This window comes from Microtus pennsylvanicus, chromosome 1 (assembly GCF_037038515.1).
Source record: "Microtus pennsylvanicus isolate mMicPen1 chromosome 1, mMicPen1.hap1, whole genome shotgun sequence".
Taxonomy (NCBI): Eukaryota; Metazoa; Chordata; class Mammalia; order Rodentia; family Cricetidae; genus Microtus; species Microtus pennsylvanicus.
In genome coordinates, this window is record NC_134579.1 from 126742461 (window position 1) to 126768159 (window position 25699).

General features: G+C 51.7%; 1 protein-coding gene across 1 annotated transcript in view; it reads right to left on the minus strand.

Moving 5' to 3' along the window:
- Positions 1-605: 605 nt before the first annotated feature.
- The window catches only part of Tpst2 (tyrosylprotein sulfotransferase 2), a 31875-nt gene continuing 6781 nt past the window's right edge, over positions 606-25699 (minus strand). The window contains exons 2-6 of the mRNA XM_075983512.1: positions 8082-8993; positions 6930-7128; positions 4029-4079; positions 2580-2628; positions 606-1053 (exon numbers count right to left, since the gene is read on the minus strand). Of these exons, the coding sequence (XP_075839627.1) occupies positions 2587-2628; positions 4029-4079; positions 6930-7128; positions 8082-8962 (1173 nt within the window). The 5' untranslated portion in view covers positions 8963-8993 and the 3' untranslated portion in view covers positions 606-1053; positions 2580-2586. The remainder of the gene's footprint in view (positions 1054-2579; positions 2629-4028; positions 4080-6929; positions 7129-8081; positions 8994-25699) is intronic.

Below are 25699 nucleotides of genomic sequence, written 5' to 3' on the forward strand. Positions count from 1 at the left end.
TCCACAGAGGATGAGAACCTGTGGATTGCTTCCAGACAAATATGGTTTGATGGACCAAGACCACCTGAAAAGTCACCTTGAACAACCCTCAAAAAACTACTTCGCCCAACAAAGCAGGAGGAAACAGCTTGGAAATATATAGTTTCTGTATGATTATTTCGGGTCTGAGCTGCTGGGTGGCCGGGAAACAAACAAGCAGCCCCTCCTTACAACACCAGAGAGATTGCCTCCAAGGCACTGACACATGCTCCCTGAGAGAAGTGGTCTGCAGTAAAATCTGGGTATGGAGGGAGGCTTAGGGCACACCCTCCCGGGCACTGGTGGATAAGATCCATGTTTGCTTGTTTCACCTCCAACAACAGCCTGGGTCTAAGAGCTGAGCTGAATGCTCTATCTGTTGCCATATAGCCTCTGCGAGAATTACTCAAGTGACCACAAACTTTACTAGGAGGAACCCCCCACACTGATCTTTCTGGACTCTGCTTTTCCTTTCTTCTTCCTGTGGGATAGTGGGAGCTCAGCGGTGCCCTTAGCAGCACAGTTATGTCTTCCAGTGTCACCTGTCACCCCTTGTGAGGGCAGAAAAGAACCCTATTCACTCGGTGTGAAGTAAGGCACAGATAGCAGCCTGTTTACTTTATTCAAATAAACTCTTCTCTCTGTGAAACTGAACAGCACTAAAGGATGGAGGGAACCCATATATTAAACTCTTAAATAGATCCTCTGAGTTCAGAGTCCGAGTCAAGGAGAGGAACGGGTCATGGGTCACGGGTCTTGTCCCAGAAAATGAGGCCACCAAAGGAGCCACTCATCAGGGAAGATAGCAAATTCAATTCTTTAAAAAAAGTTCTCAAGGAGAAAAAAATAGAAAATTCCTAAGTTTCTGAAGCTGAAGTAGTCTTCTCCTCAATGTCTACCCTGAAGCATCCAAAGGCAGAGGTTCCACGTTTGTTTCCACTGAGATGAACGCAGACCATGGCATGACTGAGGGGAAGCAATGTGCTCGGTTTAGTCCAACTTCTGTGTGCACACAACATCTGAGCCCTGCAGAGACTGAGAAAGGGGAGGTGGCATCAGCACGGGGCAATGTTATTTATTTTGTTTTCTACCCCACCCCTCCATTTTTGAGACAGGATCTCACTACACAACACTGGCTGTACTGGAACTTGATATATATAGGCCAGGCTAGCACAGAACTCACAGAGATCCAGCCACCTCTGCTCCTTGAGTGAAGGTATTAAAGGTGTGTGCCACTTATTTTATTGTTAGTATTTCTGCACACATGGGGTGCAGGTACCCACAGAGGCCAAAGGAGGCTACTTGTCTCTGTCCATTCTTAGGAGTGCACAGGTTTTATAGATATACATTCCAGATGGCTGGGGAGAATCTAAATGTAAAACTGGCTCTTGAGTTCTCACCTACATATTAACCTGGTCTCTGATCCTCTTCTCTGAATTACAAAGAATAAATGAGGCCAGGCCTGGTGGCATTGATCTGTCTTTCCAGCTACTCGGGATACTGAGGCAGGAGGTCACATGCTGAAGGTCTATCGAGGCTACAGTGAATCCAAGACCACCCTAAACAGCTTAATGAGATCCTATCTCAAAAAGTAAAAGAGACAGGTCCATGGTAGAGCCCCTGCCTGCATGTGCCACAACTGCAGAGGTTCAATACATGAAGCTCTGGCTTCAACAGTGCACCCCACCCACCGCCAAAAAAATTATCTGTTAAATACAATGAGTTTCAGAGGAAAGACAGGTATCAGTCCCTATTTCAAGCCAATCCATACTGGGTTGGCTGGCAGGCCCTGTATGTGGCATCTCATTTAAACGGTCAGTTAGGATTGAGCCGGCTTTGGAAATGGGCTGGTCTAGGATTCTAACAGATCTGCAGAAGATGAAGGCAGCAGAGGCAGATGGCGAGCACTCTTCTCTTCCAGGTTCTCTTTGTAATGAATCCTTCCACACAGTTGCTGTGAGAATCCTGACTGCCAGAGATCGGACGGTCCCCAACTTAAAATCCCCGGGAAAGAGTTAAGGCTGCAAATGGCACCGGAGGAAGTCAGCTGCTGGTGTGTGATACAGACGGCCATGGGGTTTTCTGTACAGCGGGGAGCTGTGTGTCCTTTGTGTGCTATGCACAAAGCATCAACTGGCCAACACCTTGGGGCACTCTTGGAAGAGCCCCACAATGAGAACACTGGTCGCTGTGAGCCAAGGCTGAGGCTGTTACAGAGGCGGTTTGACAGACGCTACCTTCCTCTTTCTCTCTCTCTCCCCACCAGAACCCCCCCCACACACACACAGAACACATGAGGGGTTCACTGTGCTCAGGACAGGATCTCCCAGGTGACAGGGGCATTGTGTGTTGTACCCATGGGCTTAGGATCGCTGCCTCCACGATCCTTCCTGCGCCTCACAGACTAAGCCTCCATTCTATAAATAGCTCCCTAGCCAGTCACCATGGAAACGAGATGGGGCAGGATCTGTCCACCTTAGTGGACACATCTGAGAAAAGGCTGAAAGGATGGGCACTTTAGCCAGGGCTGGGAGCCTCAGTGAGGCAGCAGGAGAGCTCACCTGGACATCACGAACTTCCCAGGTGTGGGGAGGTGCTGTTCTGGTTCACCTGGAGGGACACAGGCGGATGAATGGGTCAAGGCCAAGTGGTGGATGAGGGGGGTTCTTTTTCCTTCTAGGAGACCCAGTCCGAGCCCACTGACTGAAGAACTCTGGAGCTACCAGGAACCCCCTCCCCAGGAAACCTTCCTCTTTCTCTCCCCACCAGGAACCCCCCCCAGGACACATGAGGGGTTCACTGTGCTTAGGACAGGAGCATCATGTGTTGTATCCATCTGCTCCACCCTCCCAGGCTTCAACCCCATTGCTGGTCCAGCCCTTAAAGCTGTAATCTACGAGAACAAGTTCCTTCTCCCCACACAGGACATTTCGTAAGATGCTGCGAAATCAAGAACCCATGGAAGGGAGTAGTTGAGCCAACTTGGGTAGGCATATCAGTATACATACTATGTCATCCAAAAGGGTCACAACCTCACCCAGCAGACATGGAGATCCCGTGGCAGCAGGTGTGCCATGGAAGCACAATCAGCACAAAATGTACACACAGGCTACAAAGGTAAGAGCAGAACACCGCTGTCCCCAACTCACACACCCAGAGTTTGACCGTTAAAACGGTGACCGCCGTAGGGTGGCCCACACTGAGAGACTGTCTCAGAACACAAGATAGAAAGGCAGGGGATGTGTGCATGTATGTGTGCACACAAAGACAGGCTCGCATGCACATGCATGAAGGAAGACAGACTGAGGAAGATGCCTGATACTCACATGTGGCCTCCCTAAGAACATGTAAACTTGTATAAACATGCACCACCTCACTTACAAAAGTAAATACATGCACAAGGTTACCCATCTCAGGACCATCTCATCATTTGAAAGACAGTATTTTAGCCTCCAAGGGAGCACAATGGTGTCAGACTACAAGCCCATGCTGTCAGAAGGCACAAGCTGTACTGACCCTGACACTGCATGAACTGTCCTCAGGGACAGCACAGGGATGGTGGGCCCAGCTGTTGGAATGCATGGGGAAGTGTGGCTCATGGCCACTTAGTCACATGCCCCATGATCCTGTAACTCGTATCTTCAGATACAGAAGAAAAGTATGTATGGGGATGTGCTTGACAACTGTCACCTTAGGATGGGGTTTAAGTTAGAGAATTAAAGTCCTCACAGAGTCCCCAGTCATCTTCCAGTCAGAGAACAAGGGGCAGAACAGCTGAAAAAAGTACTGCTGAGATTGGCCTCGGATAGAGGAGTCACTTAAAGACGCCGCCCCCCCAACCACTCAGCACTAGTCAGGTTTATGATGAGTGTCATCCACCCACCCACCCATCCATCTATGCATCCATCCATCCATCCATCCATGGCAAAGTGCAGCAGCTATGGACCAACTCTTAGGTGGGGCCTAGTCAGAAAAACAGAAAGCAGAACTCCTGCTCTGGGCTTTCTAACCTGAAAATATCCTTTCAGATTGGCTGGCGTTTTATAGTCTCCTTTCAAGACCTAGGAAAGAAGATAAGTGTCATTGTGGGAGAAATGGACAGAGTAAAATCCAGACCATCACTGATATGTCTATTCAAATACCCATCCACCTACCCATCCTCTGCTCCCCCAGTTCTCCACCCGCCCACCTATCACTTTCACACTTCTCCCCCACGCCCCTCTCATCTATGTACCCCATCAATCCACCATTTACACACTTCTCCCCCACTCCCCTCTCATCTATGTACCCCATCAATCCACCATTTACACAATCACTCCATTTATCCATCACAGATCCAGTCTGTCCATCATCCATCCATCCATCTTCCCTCAGCAACATTTACTGAGCGCCTCTTATTCTACCTCCATGGGACAACGTAAATGGAGTTCTTGTTCCCCTGCACTATATTCCTGACAGGGTACAGATGATATACAGATAACAGGACACACAAACTGTCACAGGCATGTGAAGCCATGAGACATGCCAGGAAGGTGGTGAAGCAAAGGCGTGGTTAGGAGTGACCAGAAGTTTCTGCAACCATGTAAGCATGAAAGTGAGGTCCAGATAGGTGAAACCAGCCAGGTTAAATAGGGAAGAAAAAGTCCTCTGGCAGAGGGTAAGACCAAGGACTTGAGGGTGTGATCCTCACAGTGTCACCTGCTGCTGTCAACAGGAGTCAAATGGGACCCCGCTGTGCAACTTTACCCATTAACGCAGATATCTTTTATTCAACCTGGTATGTAAAGCCCTTGAGCAAATCAACATGAACGCTATATAAAAATGACTAATGAGAAACCTGGTATGTTTTCTTGGGCCAAAGCCTTCCAAGCCACTGTACATTTCCATACACAGTCTCAGTCTCATGTCTCAGCACTGAGGTACCGAGGCCCAGGGCCCAGGACAGGGAGACTGCCCACAGCACTCATGCACCCATGTCTGCCCTTCAGCTCCCACGTGGCTTTTCCTCAGGGGTATCCTTTTGTAGCGCAGGCTGAACACCATGGAGATCAAACCAGGGCTCGTGCCTTGCAAAACCAGAAATCCAAGGATGGAACTGGAATGTCTCTGATTCTCTGGGAGAAAATTAGGCACTGTTTTATTAAAAAAAAAAAAAAAGTTTGAAGAATTGATCCAGCATCAGCACTCACTAGAATTCCTGTTTCATATGCTAGAGTCTGGCCTTTCCCTGGGAGCTTTGTACTTCCCTGCGGCACACACACACCACAGTAAAATAAAAGGGAAAGAATGGAACCCCGGTGTGCCTTCCTGTCACTGCTGTGGCCCTTCTGGACGCCCAGAGCTGGATTTCTGTCACCGTGAGGGTTGTTTTTAAATCTAGACTACCATCATCACTTAGGACAGGAACCCAGAGCTGCATGTATGCTTGGAGAGGCTCCACCACTGTGCCAGGCCATCTCTTTCTATTTTAATCAACTAATTAATTTTGCTTTTTCCAGACAGGGTTTCTTTGTGTACAGTTCTGGCTCTCCTGGAACTCACTTTGTAGACCAGGCTGGCCTCGAACTCACAGAGATCCACCTGCCTCTGCCTCCTGAGTGCTGGGATTAAAGGTGTGCACCACTACCAGGAGCCTCTTTTTAATTGACACAAACTAACTGCCCACATTCACACTCTGCAGCGCTGTCGTTAGCTGTCCAATAAGGTCAGATGGAGCCTCTGTAAGGAATATAAAACATGGAAATGGAGTTTGAAGAATAACTTGTTTGTGAATAAGAATTAATTAATAATATGTATAATAAAAGCAGACGCCAATACAGCCTCACTGAGAATGCCTGGGCTGCTGCTGTGCAGGGGTGCTTGCCGGGTCTGCATCTCTATAAGGGCTGAAACATTATGGCTGGGATGTGGCTCAGTGGTAGGGCACTTGCCGGGCATTTGAGTCCTGGGATCATCCCCAGCACTGCTCACACAGAAGATGAAACATGAATGGGAATCAAAGAGGCAACAAAGATTTCTTTGGGCTAACTAGGAATTGTAATGCATGCCTGGAGTTGTAGCTATTTGGGAGGCTAAGGCAGGAGGATGGTTTGAACCCAGGAACTGGACAACATAGCAAGACCATGTCTCAAAAAACCACGGAAATGTGGTTGTGATGTGGCACTTCTTTGTAATTCCATCAGCTCAGGAGACAGGCATGGTAAGACCACAGGTCCAAGGCTGCCTGCACTACACAGGAAGACACGCTCCATAAATGAACACAGTTGTTCTCAGGAGCGTGGGAGTGATGCTGTGAGAAACAACATGCGGGCGTACACTGCCATGCAGTACAGCCTGGACGTGCAATATAGTCTCTGCACACCTCGAATACATAACTGTGCCCTGAGCCTCCACATGACTGGAAGCCAATGGGTGGCACATTGTGTTTGGATGTCCCAGCAGCTAAGTGACCAACAGCAATGTGCCAACTTCATTATCCTCCCATTGTACATCAGAACTGTAACCACAAGGGCACCTGTGTGAACGCTCAGCTATGAACCCAAAGCGTTCAAGAAGATGGATGACGCCAAGTAGACTTGACCATGAGCTACTGAGCTGCTCTTATAAAATGACTGTCAAAGTCATTTCCTTTAAGTATCTTTGGCATGGCAAACAGTAATTTCAACAGCTTCTAGCTCTGGTGTGTGGAATTTCAATGTTAGGGTCCATTCTTTCTTTATAGATGTTTTCTCTTAACATCTCTGCACACATGGAAAGAGACCAGGGAGGCAGGAAGGAAAGGTAAGTAAATCCTGAGATAAACAGACCTGCTGGGCGAGGTGACAGGGAGAGGACACCTGTTGACCCGGAGACTGGAGTACACATCCTGCTAAAGCCTACGCTCACACTCCTGTGTGTGCACATGAACTCACCCGGTGTGTGTTGTTGATGACAATCGGGTCAGGGTTCCCATAGTTGGGGGGGTTTGCATATGGGTCATAGCCAAGCCGAGCCAGCATGGGGGCAATCTGGGCCATATCCCTCACCACGTCTCCAGGGATGTGGCCGGTCCACTTGGAGAGTGCTTCCAAGTTCACGGGTTTGATGACCTGGTCCGTGGACCGCTCAATCCTGGGGAGAGAGGACAGTCTCGTCAGGTGATGGGGGCAGCAGGAAGGCTGGGCAGTCCTGGCCCCTGGACAGCCGTGCCCCACCAGCTGTGCGAGTGCAGCCAGGGTGCTGTGCCTCATGGAAGCCACTCACACCAGGAAGCACAGCCGTGTGCTAGCAATGCAGACGCAGCTTCCTTCACTGTATGTGCTTGTGTCTGTGTGCACATGTGCATGTCTATTCATTTGTGTAGTACATGTGGGAGCCAGATGTTGATGTCCTCGATCACTTCTCCCCTAACCTCGATGTGCTGGCTGGGCTGGCAGTCAACCTCCAGGACCTGCCTTCTGTCCCTCCTGACTCCTGAGTCCCTGGCAACCATGTGTGGCTTGTATGTGGGTGCTGGGGAAGCTGAGCTCAGCCACCATGCTTTCACAGCAAGCATTTTATACCTACTGGCCCTCTCTTTCATTATTTTCCAATTTACTCACTCATTTTTATTATGTGTACATGATGTGTACATGTGGGGCACCGCCATACCTTTAAGTAGATTCTGGGAGTCAAATTCAGTTTCTGGGCTTGCACAGCAAGCCCCTTTACTTACTGAGCCATCTTGCTGGCCCAGTCCACGTTTCCTTATAAATAACTGGTGATATCTAAGACTGACATGAGCAATGTGTTCCTGAAGAAGACATCAATACTGATGTGCAGGCTAGAAGTCCCTGGGGACACCCAGGTGTCTGGGCCTTCGGTCTTGAGTGCCTGCTTTCCTCATGTTGTCTGTGCTTTTCCATACCACAAGGCTTCTGGTGCAAAACTGCCTTCAGTCACCCAATTCCCACACCTTTCCCCATTACACAGAAAGATGCTGAAGCTCAGAGAGGCACAGACACTTGCCTAAAATAGCACAGCTCAAGAAGGGCAGACTCGACCTGCCGCTTGGAGCCTGGGAGGAGCTGTGGGGCCCCACTCACTTGGACAAGGAGACGCCCCCAGGCTTGCCAATGAGGTCCTCATGGTGCAGGACTGTGTCACTCCAGGTGATGCCCAGGAAGTCTAGGATGCGCTTGAGTGAGCGCCGGGGGTGCAGCACCAACTGCTCATAGTACACAGGCAGGCACTTGTCTCTGCCCACCTCCATGCACTGTGCGTACATCACCTCGATGGCCTTGTTCCACTTTGTAAGACAGTCTCGGTAGCTGCTGAGGTCAAAGCCTGCGATGGTGACCTTGCGAGTGATCATGGAGTGCACGGAGGCCCGGCCATCGCGCACCATTAGCAGAAATTTGGAGTTGGGGAACAGGCGTGCCAAGTAGACAGAGGACTTGAGCGTGAAGGGGTCCTTGTTACACAGCACACGGGCTGGCTCGCCATGCTTGGCAATCACCTCCAGGATGAAGGCCTGCATAGCGGCATCCAGCACCTCGTCTGTCACACCTGCTTCGTCCAGTCGCAGCTTCTCCCGGCCAGACTTTGACCAGGCCTGCCGCATGGCCAGCACACGAGGGATGATGCGCGTCTCTTCCCCACAGCGCACCTCAGGGTGCGCGTCCAGCATGGCACGCATGAGGGTGGTGCCGCTGCGAGGTACGCCACCCACAAAGATGAGTGGCATGGCCTTGCCATAGCGGTACTCCACCTGGTTGGCATCAAGCATCACCAGTTCCTCCTGCTCTGGCCGCATCCTTCTTGAGCTCCGCATGCCCTCGAGCACTGCCCGGCACTCTAACACTTGCTGCCCAAGCTGCAGGGCCAGCACCAGGGCCAGTGCGCAGCCAGCAGCCAGCAACACCTTACGCACCGATAGGCGCATGCCCAGCCAAGGGCGCAGGCCCAGGCAGGGGGCCCGCCTCATCGACGGGTCAGCAGGCCCACCTGGTGTGCATCTGTGGAAAGAAGGAGAGTGTCAGCAGGCCCACCAGGACACAAGGTAGATGCTGGGGTGACATGCGCAGTGACAAGCAGTTGACAGCACCTCCCGTCTCGGACTATCACAGCCCGGAGAGCCTCCCGTCCTGGACTTTCACAGCCCGGAGAGCCTCAGGTGATAGCCTGACTCAGTCCTCCACCACCACGGCTCCAGTGCCCTGGTCAGTCAGCTGGAGTTTCCATCAGTATTTCAGCTGGCTGACTGACAACGAAGGATGGTAGTGCTGGTTATTATCAAAAGGCTGGAAACACCAGCACAAGCCTGTATGTCAGCTACTTGGGGGGCTGATACAGGAGGATTCCAAGTTCAAGCCTGCCGGTATCAAACAGAAAGTAGGGTTGGTGCAGGGAACTATGGAGCTGGCCTGGCCTCGCTGCCTTGAGAAGCAGGCGTCCTAGGGTTTCTCGAAGAGCCCATGGCTCCTGGGGCACAGCGTGCTTTTCAGTTGCTGAGACTGAGGTGATTCCCCAGGCAGTGGAGTGTTCAGGCTGCCTTGTGTTTCTCTGTATGTTCCCTTAGAAGTCAAGGAAGCAGAGAAGCTTGACAGGACAATTGGTCTTAGACATCAATTTGTGTACCCTGTGTCGTTTACATCACTGTATCCTGGCACTTGCCACTGTATTCTGTTTCTGACAGAAGTGTAAGAAGTCTGATTGCTCTCAATAAAATTGTCACAGGCTCAGTCTTGCTGTGGCCCCTCCAACCCAAGCCTGGTTTAATATCTCGCCGGCCATATCAGGTAACCTTGGTAACTGGGTGTCCACAGTTGGGATGGAGGGTCTGCCTGGCATGCACAGAACCCTGGGTTTGACCCCCCCACCCACCCAGGACCACATAAACCAGGTACGGTGGCTAATGCTTGTGACACCTGACATGTGGGAGGTGAAAGAAAAAAACATCAGGTTGAAGCCAGCCTGAGACACAGGAGATCCTGTCTTGAAAAAAACAAAAAACTAACCCACAGGTCTGCTTGATCCTGCAGCGTGCACAGGGGAATTGTGTCCTCAGTTCCCTGAACAGTTAATAATGATGGAATGAGTGTCTGAATGACCAAGGCCTCATACAGAGGAGGAAATGAAAGTTAAGAGAGATGCCCACAGTTACCCAACGAGGAAGCAGCTAAGCCAGGGTCCTGACTAGCCTGCCCTGTACTGCATTGCAGGGAACAGTCTCCTTCAACACTGTCCTTCCCTTTACCTGCATTTGGGACATGCTCACCAAATTGGCACTAAAGTCTATGCACTAAGCCCAGGACTGGGAAGACGGGAGACAGGCAGCCAAGACAGCAGTCTCCACTGCACAGGCCCTGGTGAAGAAGTGGGATATGCATGCTTACAGGGGATATGCATGCTGTGATAATAAGCTAGTTGTTGCTCCAGGGACCCAGAGTAAAGGTAAAGGAAGTGGCTAAGAGCCGCTGGGAAGGGAACGCTTGGAGCAGAAATGGTAATGCATCTCCCTTCTCCAGACCTTATTGACCAGAGAATAAGAATCCAGCAATGCTTTTATCAGATAGAGGCTTCCTATGGAAAGCAGAGCCAGCTCCTCTCAGCCCCTGCCCAGATCACCATCAGTACTCAGGCTCCACAGCTGGAGGCCAGCAAACAGTGGGCAGATGCTCTACCATCTCAGTCCACTTCGCCCATTCTCTGCCTTGCCCTCAGTGTCTGGGAGCCTGTGTTCCTTGCTTGCCCCTTGAGCCTCTTGCTGGAATCAGTTGGGTGGTTCCAGATTTACCCAGTTCTATCACTTTCAACTCAGTTAGCACTGTGGGTTCACACTGGGAGGTGACAGGTCCTCGGAAAGGCAGTCTATTATCAAGCTGAGGTCTGAGCAGCAGGGAGAAGTGGCAGGCAGCAGGCAGGAAAGGGTGTTCCTGGAAGCAGGACTAGCCACTGAGAAGGCACAGGGAGAGAACCCCACGTGACGAGGCCACAAGTGGTTCAGCACACACAGGAGGGTCTGGGGAGTTGAGCAGAAATGTGACACTGGATTTTAAACACAAGGCTTGACAAAAATCATCAAAGGACCGGGCTCAGGGTGGGCCAGCCCACCCACAGGGGGCACAGCAAGTGAAAATGGACTCAGTTGAGGAAACAGCCTCAAGCTTCAAGTTCTCATGTCTGCCACAGTCAAACTGGGGACTGCCCACTGCAAGGCTGAGACAGATCAACCTTGCCCAGGGCCAGCAACCTGAGCATCAGAATCACAGCAAGGGCCTCTCACTAGAAAAATAGCTCACTCACTCTTGCCAATGCCAGAGATGCTCCCTGCTTCAATTCTGGATCCACGATGAGAAAACTGATCCCGAGACACTTTTAGGGGACAGAGCAGGCTGGCTAGGACACAAAGTCTACCTGGTGGACCTGAGATCCAAACTCTGCCTCTTCCAATGACTATCGTGCCGAGGAAGTCACCAACCACACCTTAGCTGGAGTTAGAACCACTGCCCTTTCGGGGTGAAAAGGTAGAGTGTGTGTGTCGGGGGATGTTTTAACTGTGGGTTGCTTGCAGAATAGGGCAGTACAGTATTCATGTGTGTGCACATGCATGTGTGCACCTGTGATTGGTGACTGACATAGCAACCCTGGAGGAAAAGGAACATAGGACAGCAAAAGGTTATTGTGCGGCCAGTCAGTGTTCTCAGAATCCACCCTGCCTGCATTTTGCTTTTATAATTCTAGCATGCTCACAGATGCATAGCAAGAACTACAGGCCTGACCCAGGACAAGACAATGCTTGTGCAGAAGAAAACAACTGTTCTTAGGCAGGTGGGATGAGTCAGAGGGCAGCTCTGAGGAAACACTGCTGTCCTAGCAGTGACAGCAGCAGGCAGGAGGAGTTCTACAGAACTGGGTTCAAATCCCACCCTTGCAACTTGCTGGCTCACAACATAGACAAGAGACTTTCCTCTCCAGTCAAGGGGAGCAACGGTAATCATTCCCAACAACATGAACATTGGATGGTGCCCGTAGGAGGCACTCAGTACCACTGCCCAGGGTGGCCTATAACCCACAATGCACCTGCACTTTCCTGAGTGCTGGCATTCCCGGTGTGTACCAGGCTTGGCTGTTCCTACATCTTAACTAGCCAGCTGGGCAGAAAACTCACCCAGCTGATGCTGGCAGGGAATAAATGAAGCACTTATGCTAAGGGCTTGTCAGGACAGTGGCGTCTCTGGGCAGACTCACCTCCCCTGGGCACCAGTCCTCGAGCCTGCTCAGCAGGGCTTTCTGTCCCCACAGTCCTGTAGAGCAGTGGAGATGCTGTGTCAGGAGTGGGCTGAGGCACAGGGGCTTTTAGGCTCCCGGAGGCACCAGATCTTTGGGGGGAAACTGCAGACCTTTGCTGCCAGTGGGGAGTCACCTGTTCCTCTAGGACAGCAGTGCTCAACCTGTGGTCGCAATCCCTTTGGCATACCTCCACCTCCAAAAATACTGACATTATGATTTATAAAAGTAGCAAAATTATAAATAGCGACAAAAACAATTTTAGAGTTGGAGGTCACTGTAGCATCGGGAAGGCTGAGAACCACCGCTCTAGGGTGTTCACAAGGTACTGCTGACTCAGGGAGCCAGAGTCCCTGTAAGCCTCTTCCACCCTCTCAATCCTGAATGTCAGAAAAGTAAACAACACAACAGCATGCCTGCCAGGGAATGCTGGGAGTGATTCACCAGGCTCTAAGGGCAAAGGCTCATCTCCACCTGGAGGGAAAACTGCCTGTTTTAGCATGTGTGGGCTTCTTGCCGGCTTTTCCTAGACAGTAGTGTAGAACAACTGTTCACACTGCACTTACACTGCACCAGGGGTGTAAATCAACTTGAGGTGTAGCAGGCAGGAGTGGGCTGGCAAGAGGGCTCAGCAGGTAAGGGCGCTGCACAAGCTTGGTGACTTGAGTTCAGTCCCCAGCCCCACAGAAATGCGGACAGAACTGACCCTACAGAGTTCTCTGACCTGCAGGCTTACACCAGGGCATTCATCCTCCCTATCACAATGCAATGATAAAAGAAAATAATGAGTGAATTGAGGATGTGCGTGAATATTGGGGCCTTTCATGTCGGTTGGAGCACAGGCAATGAGGAGCATGTGTGTGCTTTGTCAAGGTGGGGGGAAGGAAAAGAAGGGAAAGCACAATACAAGAACAGCAGCCTCAGAAACTGCCAGTACACCACAAACCCTGAAACAGCAGCCACAAGAGCAGTCATAAACTGTCAGCCTCTATTCTAGAACTTTCTACTCTGTGCTGAGCTGGGCTCTACCACACAACATTGACTCAGAGGACAGTGAGAGGCAGGGTTGGGGTCTACAGCTCTCTTCTTACAGGAGGGTCACTAGTCAACACTAAACCAGGGGCTATCCATGTCCTGCCCGTCAGCCCCATGCTTGCACAGTGGGCTCTGCCTTCTACAGACCTAGATTTGTGAGGATGCAGGTCAAGTATAACTGTGCTCAGGGCAGAAACGCTAATAAGGCAAACTAACTGCCACCCAAAGCAGCAGCTGAAAAAGACTGAAACACTCGGATGTCCCCTGTAGAGTCCTGGTTGTTGGGGGACATGTTCTCCTAAAACACGCCTCTGGTGCTGTTGCTCACTGTCGTCCTGTGATGAGGGCATCAGGGGATTATTAGGTTTTCCATTTGTGTGCCAGGCACAGAAATGGCACAGGCTGCCTGCACTCAGACCCAGCTGTGTGGTGCTGCTCTATCAGCACCTAACCTCTCTGAGCTCCTCTGAGCTGTGGGGATTTTTACACTCAGCTTGAGACAGCAATGCAAACATGGGAAGGGGCTGTCGGTGAAGCAATGCATTAAGTCCCGTGTGATCATGGCATGTGATAATTTTTTTCTTTTTTATTGTTTTTAATGGAGCTATATATTTTTCTCCCCACACTTCCCCTCCTCCCCCACCCTTCCTACTCTCAGTTAAAACACGTTTAACACAGCAGAACGGAAAGCAGCTCTTAAAAAGGCATGAACTCTGCTCTCACCATGTCTATTCCAGAACAGTAGAGTTCCTAGTGGACAAAGAAAAAGTATCCAAACAGAAAAAGTAAATGAAAATGTAAACATTATGGTTTCAGATATAGAAAATCCTAAAGGCTCCATCTTCCACTTTCTGGGAACAAATTCATCTCATCAAGAAACAACATGAAGTCACTTGATTTTTGTATACAGTAGTAGCAAATTACCAGAAAACAAATTTAAGTAAACACCCCATTCCCAATAGTATTGAAAATAGCAACAAAATCTCCACACTGACTTCCACAGCAGTGATGGCAGTCTGCCTCCCCACCAGCGGAACATAACTGTTCCTTCTGTCCACTCTGTGCCCACATTTGTTTTCATAATGATCGCCATTCTGACTGGGGCGAGGTAGAGTTTCACTATAATTTTTATTTGCATTTTTCTAATGACTTGAGAAGTTGAATTTAATTTTCTAATGTGCTAATTGGCCACTTGTGTTCCATCTTTTGCGAACTTTCTGTTTATTTCATTAGTCATCTGTTGCCTCAGTGGCTTGGTCTCTGGCTGTTTACCTTCTTGACTTCTTTGTACATTCTGGACATTAATCTTCTGTCAAAGGAATAGCTGTCAAGACATTCTCCCACGCTTTAGACTCTTCAAAGAAGCTCTTTTAAAAAATAAAAATAGGGCAACAATGAAAAAAATGAGCATCTGCCTAAAGCCAAGTGTCTGTCACCCGTGGCCCACTGCCATGAGGTGGGGTTTGTCCCCGTTTGCTAAAGGAAGAGGCTGTGGCCCCACAAGTGACATGATGATAGAAACCACACAGCGAAGGAAACGGAAAAGTCAGTTTCCAAATTCAGCTTTGTCCTTCAATGTTGCCCCACCCCAAGGTCATGTAGTTCCCAGAAAGGGCCATTAGGGGACCGGAAGGGGGAAGCAAGTGAGGAAGGTCTGGGGGGGGGGGCACCTGCCCCAGACAGTCAGCTACTGTGTGACTGCGCCACTCAACAGTGGGATTCAGAGACAGAAGACATTTTCAGCCTCACAGGGGGCTCAAGGCCAGCCTGGGCTACACGAGAGTCTGTCTCTAACAAGAGAAAACACAAAAGACACAGCACAGGTGCAGTACAGAAGGAAACGCCCAGTTTGAGGTGCAAGCACCCACAGCAGAGGGAAGGAACTGACATTTTGGCTTAAACCCATCTGTACTTCTTAACTGGCCTCTCTCCATTTTCAACTGATCAAGAAAAAAGGAGATGTGAGCAGGAGCTAACAGTACAGGTGGCTGGCTGCAGAAGCAGCCACCACATTTAAAAAATGGCCAGGGGCCCGTCCACAAACCCAGAAAGGCTGTGTGGCCCTGCCCCCAGGGAACTAGCTCTCAAACTACCAACTGCCAGGCAGCGATGCCATCGCATTTCTGGGCCACTCTGCTTCCCCCATAAACGGCTGGGGGGCCCTAGGTATCAGAGACCACAAACCCACTCCGGAGGGGAGCCACACAAGAAAGCCAGCAGGGAGAGAATGGGAAAGGCCTTGAGGCCAAGGCTGCTGCTAAGCCTGGGGACGATGCAGGGTGGCATCGGGGAGGAGGGCATACAGGGTGGTCCAGAGGAGAGCACTGTGGGGTAACACAGGGTGGCACTGAGGAGGAGGGATACGGAGTACTGCTTCCTTCCTGCACACCTTCTGTCCCTAGCAGTCTCCTTCATAAACAACCACCTACAAAGATTCAGGCCGCTGAGGCATCCAAGGTCACACAACTGGAAGCCATCTGTCTCAAGAGCCCAAGGTCTTGGCCCTGACTTAATCTGTAAAGTTTTACCTAGAATGATGGAGGCAGGACCCCAATGCCACTCCTGCCTCCCCCTTTGAGGCACAAGCAGTGGGGAGCAGTGGGGAGCAATGAGTCTGATCCTCTCAGGACCTCTCCACTCCAAGGCTGGGAGAATTCTCAGTGAGGAACATGGATGTCTGGAACAAAGCAAGTCAAATATACCACACAGCTTCAGACAAGGCTTGCATACAGTCCTTACCACGGCCACAACATCTTGTACATCAAGATCAGAAAGCTAGTCTGGGGAATCGAGCCAGGCACGGCTCTGCTCCTACACACTTCTCACCCCCAGCTTCTGTGTGTAACCTGGAGAGCTCACAAGTCACTTCAGGGAAGGTCTCTGAAGGTCAGATGGGTTCTGACTCAGCACAGAAGTCATGTAGGTGCCACACACAAGACTGTAGGTGGCTGTGTTCCGGTTGGGTACTTCACAAAGCCGTGAGGCAAACAGGCCTGGGGCTTATGGCTTGGTGTGCAGACTCTTAGTGCAACAACAGCACAGTGAAACGTGGGCAAGCAAGCAGGGCAAGATTTCAAGGCCCTAGGACAAGGCCAAAATGTGTCTGGTTCTCAGGAAAGCCAGTAGGAGGACGCAGGTGGCCAGCTTTGGAGAGGAAGAGGAAAATGCATAATTCTAGAACACATATTTGATCTTTCATTAAACTCACAGATACACAGGGAGCATCACAGTCTCCTGTTCATAGCCTAGCAACATCTGACGAGAGATCCACATGCAGTTGGAGGTTAGTTTGTCTGTTTTACTCTGTTGTCTTTGAGACAGGGACTTGAAAGGCAGCCTGGAGCTCCGGACTTGCCCTTGTATGGATCACTGGTATGTACCACTTTGTTGAGATGGGTCTGTGACTTTTACATACATTTTAGGATCCACAGACTGAGAACTATTACACGCTTTACTAAGGCACATGTGCACCCCAGGTGTGTCTGAAGCTAGAGGCTCTTAAAGCCTTTGTCCCACTTAACGCACACTGCTGGGGACAGTCTGCCCTGTGCCCTGCTCAGCTCCTAGCTCCGTCTGAGCCTGTGGTGAAGCCTCACCCTGGGCTTTTGTCCAGACAGTATGAGCAGGAAAGGGCCAGGACAACCTTGTAGGAGCCCAGTTTCCTGCACTTGCACCACCTCCTACAGGATCCTGTCTCCACTCCGCAGGAAGCTGGGGGTGGGGGCTGAGCACTGTGAGGAGTCCTGCACACCTGGCCATGATCCATCTCTGCTGATGCAAGTAATGTGGAACACACACACACACACACACACACACACACACACACTTCCTCTCCCTCTCTGAAGATGCTTCTCAGAACAGCTTCCTTGCGGGCCACCCTTGTGCTAATCTCTGTCCAGTTTTACCCTGCAGCCCAATCTGGTGCCAAATTACAACAATCCTCCTGCCTCAGTTTCTCAAGTGTTGACGTTACAGTGCAGGACCTACATGGCAGGTCTGAGTTCCAGCCAGTCTGGTTTATGTACACAGTGAGTCCTCTCAAGCTCCATGAGGACAGCACTAGACACCCAATTGCAGATGAGGCCCAGGAGGCTATGAGAGATTGAACTCCTTAGCTAGAGTCAAGATTAAAGCAAGGCCCAACCTGGGCTGGGCTAAGAGACCATGCTGCCTCCAACTTCACTCCAGGTGGGATTTGAGGGCACAGGTGAAGTAGGATGCCACTTCCAAAACACACAGGTTTCCCTTGTGGTGTCCTGAGGACAGCCTGGGAGAGGGCAGAGCAATGTCCTGCAGCCTGGGCACAAATCCCACTGCAGTGCTCACGTGCCAGGTCACTTTCTGCTCTGGGACTCAGTTTCCCCATGAGACCTCTAAAAGGAGGCTGAATTGTTTCCTGCTCCTGGGCTATGCCAAGTTGCAGGGACAGGACCTACTATAATCTGGTACCTGAACTGATACCCCCCTAACATTTGTTACTATTCTGCAGAGCTGGGGATGAACCGAGGGCCCCGTGCATGTTGAGAAAATGTTCATCACTGAGCCCCACCCCAGGCTATGGACCACATTTAAAAAGCAGAGGGGTCGCCCCATGTCTGTATAGTGGAGTCCTCGGACCAGAGGCTAGGAAGTGAAGGAAGACAATATACCCCCATGCTGGAGCCTGGGTCACTCAGCACCCCACTGAGGGCTGGCCAGAGCCCTGTGCTCCTTCTTCCCTGTGACCCTGAGCTGAGTGGGGGAGGCTGCATGAGACTTAGCAAAAGGGATATAACAGCTAGAAGCTGCACAGCCTGTCCACCCTTGCTTGCCCATGGGCTCATTCATGTAGGCCGCTCATACCTATCCTCAGTACCCTGCTTGTTCCTTTCCCACAAGCTCATGCGGTATTACAAGAACCGGAGGTTGTGGTCCATGAGGCTGGGGACTCGGGGCACAGGAAAAGCCTCTGGACAGGTTAGGATCACATGTAGCTCTGCTCTGTCAAGGTCCAGCCATGGGAGGAGGGAAGTTAACAGAGCAATCTCCGTTTCCCATCTACACACTGAGGCTAGGCTGCTTGCATCAGGGGCTCAGTCTGATGACTAACACAGGGCAGGATCTGGAAGCCACCAACTTCCTATCATCTGGTCACTCACTGTCATCACACCCCAAGGTGTGATTTTACCTGTTTAGACAGGTGACAATGTCTGAGGACAGGTCTGGTTGTCACAACCAGGGATCGGGAGGGGAAGAGGTGGTGGCGCTATCTATCAAATATCCTTTGCCAGTGAGCCCCAACCCCAAGGAATCATTTGGAACCAAACTGTGTCTGGAGAGGCTCAGGCCTCAGGTCATCTACAGGCAAGAGAAACAAGGTCTTTCTGCACTGTGTCAATCCCATGGGTCTGGTTCACACTGCAAACACCTGCTGCATGCCAGGCTCCGCTCCAGCCCAGAGCCACACTGGTGAACTGCCCATGCACATAGCCTTGCAGGAACCCACCACTCGCTTGGAGAAGGCCATCCTGCCAGACATTTAGGCTCCTCTGTCTTTGATGCACAATCCACCCATTAGAAGGACCCTGTCCATGTATCCCATGTCACAGTTGCCCCAGGCAGTTGCTGGACAGCAAAGGATGGGACACCAGGAGTGTAGGAGTCCCACCCTAAGGTTCTGAGTCCGTCCCTCAACAGTCCCACACATCTGCACACTAGACACCCTGCTGACTCCACACTGAGGGACCTAGAGGGACCCAGAAAGACACGAAGCTGCAGCTGGCTCGCTCCCTGCTGCACAGAAGATGGAAGCACCCCAACCCTCCCACCACACCCCTTGGTTCTGTCAGCACCAACCTTGGGCTGCCGAGCTCTGTCATCTTCACCGAGCTGGTGACTTCCCCCATTTGCCAGATGTGGTGATTTAGATTGAAGGAGGCGTTTGGACACACAACCGGGCATCCGTTACCTCCAAGGCCCCTGCTAGCTTTGGCTTCCGGATCTAGCCCCAGCAGGATCCCTAGGCTGCCCACTGGCCTGGTCACTCAGACTTTCAGAGTTTCTAGGAACATAAAATTATGGAACCCAGGAAATAACAGAACATTCCTGAAGGAGGAGACAGCCTGTGGGCAGGGCATCTAGGTGCCAATGGCCAGGCTGCCCTGGGCCTGCTCATGTCCAGTCATGCGGGACTGAGGACAAGCTGGGCTCAGAGCAAGCCTGCTTCCTCGGCCTGCTCAGGGCTGGGTTTACAGGTACACTGCACCATGCCTGGCTAAGGAGTCATCTTTTCCAACTTAAGTACAAGAATCTTTGAATCCGGGGACCACCTTGTGCCTCCTGCACATCTCAACCATGAGACTGTCTCCAGGGCAAACACCGGTCCACACTTGGATTAAGACTTACAGTTGGAAAGGGGCAGCTGATGCCTCAAAGGCTGCACATGCATCCAGCTCTCCAGGAGTGATGTGGTGCCTGTACTGACATCTACGAGCCCCAGTGCAGTCACAGGTCGTGTGACTCCTGTGGTGGACGCACTTGCGGCTAGGCACCCCCTCAGGTCCTGCAATCCTCCTGCCTCAGTCTCTGGAGCCCTGGGGATACAAGCTGGCATCTCTAGGTCTGGTATATCAATGACTCTGAGGCTCAAAATTCCCATTTCCACCTCTTACTGACCAAACAATGCCCCACAGGAAAGGAGAGATTTGTGACGCCTCCCACAAGTGATGTGCGTCCAGGATATACCGAGAGCTCAGAGAAATTGGCAGGCAGAGAGAGAGGCAACCTGGCAGACCAACAGGTTAAAGAGAAAAGCGTTACCAAACCCGTCAGCCAGGCACAAGAACCAGGACTCTGTATTTCCTACCAGGGAAATGGGCTAAGGGCATCGTGGGATCTTTCTGCCTGAAGAAGATGGTAAGAGCAGTGCTGGCAAGGACAAGGCACAGACAGTTTCCAGCTCATGCCAACCGGCACTGACACCAGAGTCACACCTCATAAACCGGCTGTAGGCCAATGGCCTGTGGGAAATCTGCAGTACTCCAGACCCATGGGCTGAAGGCGATGCTTCTCTGCCATCCAGAATGTCCCTGGCCAAGGACACACCATCAGAATTACATCAAGTCAGTCCCCAAAGTGCTCTGCTGGGAAGAACCTGGGTGCCTGTCACCAATGGGAAGGACAAACAATCGATCACAGATCAATAAACACGACTGACTGGCCAGGAGGAAGATGCCAGGAGGTTGGTCACATGACTAGACCAACCCATGACAGTGGACTTTACAGAACGGAAAAACAACACAAGAAAGTAAAAAATGGAAGGCACCCTCACTCAGCTGCCGGGGCTGAGGCATGGTGTTGATGCCTGGGCACCTGCCACTGGCACGCTGTTCCGGAGGAGCACAGAAGCTCTCGTTCACTCTCTCGTCCATACTCTGTGGTAACACACGCTGAGGCTTCTGGTCATGCCACCTATGCGTCACCCGGCACTGACCCCAGACTCACACCCCATAAACCAGCCGTGGGCTAATGGCCTGTGGGCAAGCCGCAGAGGAGCTGCCTGCCTGTCCTCATAGACACCCCAGGTTGCTACTTCATAACTGTAATTTTGCTGTTATGACTCATAATATAAATATCTGATATGTCACCCCTGAGAAAGGGTCGTTTGAGCCCGAGGTTGAGAACCCCTGCTTTAGAGGATGAAGCTATGTAAGGGCACAGGGCTAGACAGGGCCTCCTCGAGGCAGTGGCCAGCAGCTAGAGCAACAAGGTAGCAGTGTGCAGCCTTGGGGTCAGGCTCTGGATCCAGATCACCTGTGGCACTTTCACTGTGTCAGTGTTTGCTAGACCATCTAGAGTTGGTCTATGTCCCTGCCAAGTCCCAACTGTCTAGGTGACATCCCCGCTATCACACCTGAGCTTCCTTCACCCTCAGGAGTCCAGCCACTCACCTACCCTCTGTCTCTGTCACTGTCAAAGAGACAACTGCTCTCGGTCCTGCTCTTCCCCACATGGCTCTTGTGGGCTGAGGGGTTGGACAAGGTTTCTGCCCCCTCCCTCTCTCTCCACAGCTGATACGGAACTCAACAAACCCTCAGAGGTACATCCACATACCTGAGGCCACTCTACCGACGAGCAGGGAGTTAGACAAGGAGAGACTCATAAGAAAAAGAGGCCTCACTGTCTCTGGACTCACTCTCATCTGTGAACAGGACAGCTGAAAGCCACCTTCCCCACACCACAGGACATCAGTCGCCCCAGCACCCCACAGTGTGTGCCTCCGCTGAACCTGGAGCAGCAGCTGCGGCACAGCCCAGCAGTTTCACTGTGGGTGGATACAATTCGGGGGCTTTCAGGAACTTCTAGGGACTTGGCACTGTTCTGGCAGAGACAGCTAAGCTGGCAGCACGTTCCATGACTGGGGAGAGGGTTGCCCAAGAGAGAACTACAGCGAGACATCCCCAAGAGACAGAGTGTAGGAGAAGAGTGCAACAGAGCGCCCGGATCCAGCTGTGCCTGAAGGAGGAATGTACTTCTTACCCCTTTTCCTGGAGCCAATACAGGGCCTCCAACCACAGCCTGGCAGAGACAGACACGTACAGACCCGGGCACCACTCCACTCACCTTAAGACCCACCGTACGTTTTAGACAAACAGGCGTTCTCATGAAGAAGCAAATCTATTTCCTGTCCTGTGTGTAGCCTGCAAGTGAGGGCTGGTAACAACTTCCCATTCCCCTTTGCCTTAGGTATAGGCCGGGCACTCTGAAGCATATGGTCAGGGAGGTCCAGGCTTACTTGGCAGATCTGATCTAGAATGTTCCCGGTCAATTTCCCCTTCTTTGCTCCCCTGGAGGGGTGGCTTCATTAACATCATAGCCCAGTGCTTCACTGTTGTGCAGGCACAGTGGCCTCTGTCCACAGGAACAAAAGCAGAGGGTGACACATTTGCTGGGATGAGTTCCACCTCTTCTGTGGTTCAGCCTGAAGACACTGGGCTTTGATCTTGTGGGGACCTGGGACATGTCATTACAGGGTGGGAGCAGAGCTCAGGGGCAGGTTATAAGTATTATTAGATAGGCTGGGCTCAGCATGCTGATGCCATACCTAAAATCCCAGTACAGGGAGGCTGAGGCAGGAGGTTTGGGAGTTCAAGACCAACCTGGGCTACATAGCAAATCTGAGGCTAACCTGAGCCACAACACACACACACACACACACACACACACACACACACACACACACACACACACACACACACACACACCAGACTCAGTTTTGAGATGGCATCTACCCTCCCAGCTCCCACTCAGATAGACTGTTAACTCCCTCTTCCTCCTCTTCTTCCTCCTCCTCCCCTGGCTCCTAGACAACAAAAGGCAGACAAGTCAGAGGGCCTCTTAAATTCTCCCTCTACCAGGCCACCTGTGGGTCCTTGAGAAGTTCCAAAGACATGGACCACCCAGAAAAGGTGAGATTACTGTCCAAGGGGCCCCAGAACCTGTAGGCCAGAGGACTTGAGAGTTGGCTAGGGACACACCCACCAAGACCCCCACAGCCCTTCTCCTAGATGCTCCTTGTCCAGAAAGAAAGCTGGAGACTCAGAGCCCAGAGAGCAGAACCAGAAGACAACTGAGGCAGGAGCAGGTTGGCCCACGCTCGGGAATGTGCATTATCACCACACACGCTACACCTGGGACAGCGACCTGCTACCTCCCCCCCAGGGGCTTCCTGATGACGTGCGCCAGGCATGCAGCTGTCCCTCCTGTGAGTCCTGGACCCTGTGGCTGCACAGGAGGGCAGTGCTATGGCCTGAGCTCACACCCACGCAGAATGAGAGCCTGGGTTTGAATCCCATGCCTCTGTCTTCCCAGACAAGTGGCCTAACACCTTGTACCCCTTCCCTGGCCTGCAGCTGGGGCAGTAGAGGGGCATGGGCTCGCAGAAAAACCTCAGCACAAGACTAGTCATACACCAAAGGCTCAGCAAACACCAGTGTGCATGCTGACTTTGGCACACGACACTAGTTTCCTATGCCACCCTCCAGCTGTCTGCTCTCGAGGCAGCCAACTGGAGCCACCCGGGCCTGTTTCCTCTGACTGCCTCCTTCCCGGGACTCCTGGTGCCCACCCTTTCCCCAAATCACCAATCACATTAGCTCTCCAAGGGGAGAGAACAGGTCTGCCCTGCTCGCTGGTGGATGTCTGGTGCCCGAGGCGCCTCACAAAGCCCATGGAGGCCAGTAGTGCCAGTATTCTTCAGTGATGGCTAATACTGCCAACCTGACAAAACTGAGAACCACACAGGAGACAGATCCCTAGGCACTGTTGTGAGGGCATTTCTGGGTTGGGTTAACAGAGCAGTTAAGACCACCTGCACATGGGCAGTACCATGCCATGGACTGGGGTCCTAGAGGAGTGAAAAGCAGGAAGAGATCTGGGTGCCAGCCTTCACATCCCGGGCAATGTGACCGGCTGATCACACTGCTGCACTAGGACAGCCTACCATCACAGACTGCCCTCAAACTGCAGCCAGCCATCAGGTGTTGTCATGGCAACCTTTCACAATGAACATGTAGGGACGATTAAAACAATCAAATGACCAAAGGCCACACCACACAAAAGTTCAAAACTTGAATTGGAGATGGGGACTAGACCTGGCCTAAGAGCTCACTCTCCCAGCAGGGGCCGAGGGTCTTCTCTGACATCTGCTGAGAACATACCAAGATACCACTTAAGGATAACGTCCACAGCATCCTTCATGGTGTCGGCAGATGTGTGGGAGCTCAAGGGTCAGAGAAGGACAGACAACAGAGAGAATGGAGAGAGAGCTGCAACATGGGAATGAACATGAACTGTGTGGGAAGTCAAGAAAGGAGACAGGAAAAGAGAGGCAGCCGAGACCTTGCAAGGCTCCCAAGGTTCAAAGGGATACTCGGTGTTCCTGGGTCTGAGGTGCAGCGGGGCAGGGAAGCCCAGGGGGGCCCCACAGGCACTTCCAGCACACCACGTGTGAAGCCCCACAGGCGCTTCCAGCACACTGCATGTGCATTTCAGAGAAGTCACAGCCTGTGAGAAAAAGTACCGATCTGAGGTTTCAGCAGGAAGGGGTTGGAGGAGTGGGGTCTTCATGTGCACTCCAGTGCCCCCTCCACCTAAGCCCCACCAGCACCAGTGCAGCGCTCGCTGGCTGGGACACTAGGGATGAAGACCCTGGGAGGTGACTCTCCTGTGTTCAGCAGACACAGCAGACACCAGCTCCACCACAGGGAAGCAGAGCTTCCACCACAGGGAGACAGTGCGGTGTATCTGCTCACCCCAGCACCCTTACTAAGTCCCAAAGTTCCCACAGGGACTTAGTGGGTGGCATCCCCAGTAGGGCCTGAAGGTCTTCCCCTCCCTCCTAGGAGGGCTTTTCCAGGACAGCCTGGCAGGCCTCCCACCCATCAGCCTCCAGACTCAGTTGGCTTTTCATGCCCATCCCCTATTCTTCACTCCAACACTAAGTTGTTCACTTTCAGACCTCAGTTATCTTCTGAGGGAAAGACCCCAGTTTTTAACACTTTTTTTTTCTCCCTAAACTCCAAACTCTTCACCAACAAATACATGTTGGGTATGGTAGCACACGTCTTTAAATCCCAGTACTTGAGACAGAGACATAGGCAGGTGGATTTCTGTTTAGTTAAGGCCTGTCTGATCTACATAGCAAGTGCCAGGACAGCAGGGACCAAATAGAGAAACCCTGCCCCCATCTCACCTCCCCTCCAAAAAAAAAAGGCAAAAGGCACTGTGGGCCTACTATGTTCGTGAACAGAGTTAAATGACACTTACTATGTGAGACTGTCAGGAGTCCCAATGATTAGTAATCAACACACTGAGTATAGGAGCCTAATCAGACCAGAGTAGCCTCCTGTCCCACAGGCACACCCTACTGAGGCTAACCAGGGCTTCCTCTTCCTCCCACAGCCCTGGGGCAGGAAGGAGGGGAGGCCAGGGGAACAGCCACATCAACATTCCCCACAGCTCCAAGAGAAGGTTCTGAATGGAACTGATGGCAGGATGTCACCCCAAGTCAAAGGAAGTGGGAGAGAGGAAGGGCTGTGCCTGTGTGTATGCAGAAGGGGGCGGGGTGCAAAAGTCAGAGACTGGGCTGGAGACAGGGATGGGAGATACAGAAGACAGAACAAGGGGCAACACAGAGGGGCAGATATGAGACCAGGGAGCAGAGGCAGGGGAGCCTGAGACAGGCAGATGAGGAAGATAGAGACCAGGAGAGACCAGAGGCCACAGGCACAGGGAAAGACGGGGAGTGGGCAGGGAGATGGCTCCATGGGTAAAGCGCTTGTATGTGCAAGTATGAGGACCTGAGTTCAAATCCCCAACACCTACATAAAAGCGGAGGCAGGAGTGTGACATCTGTAAT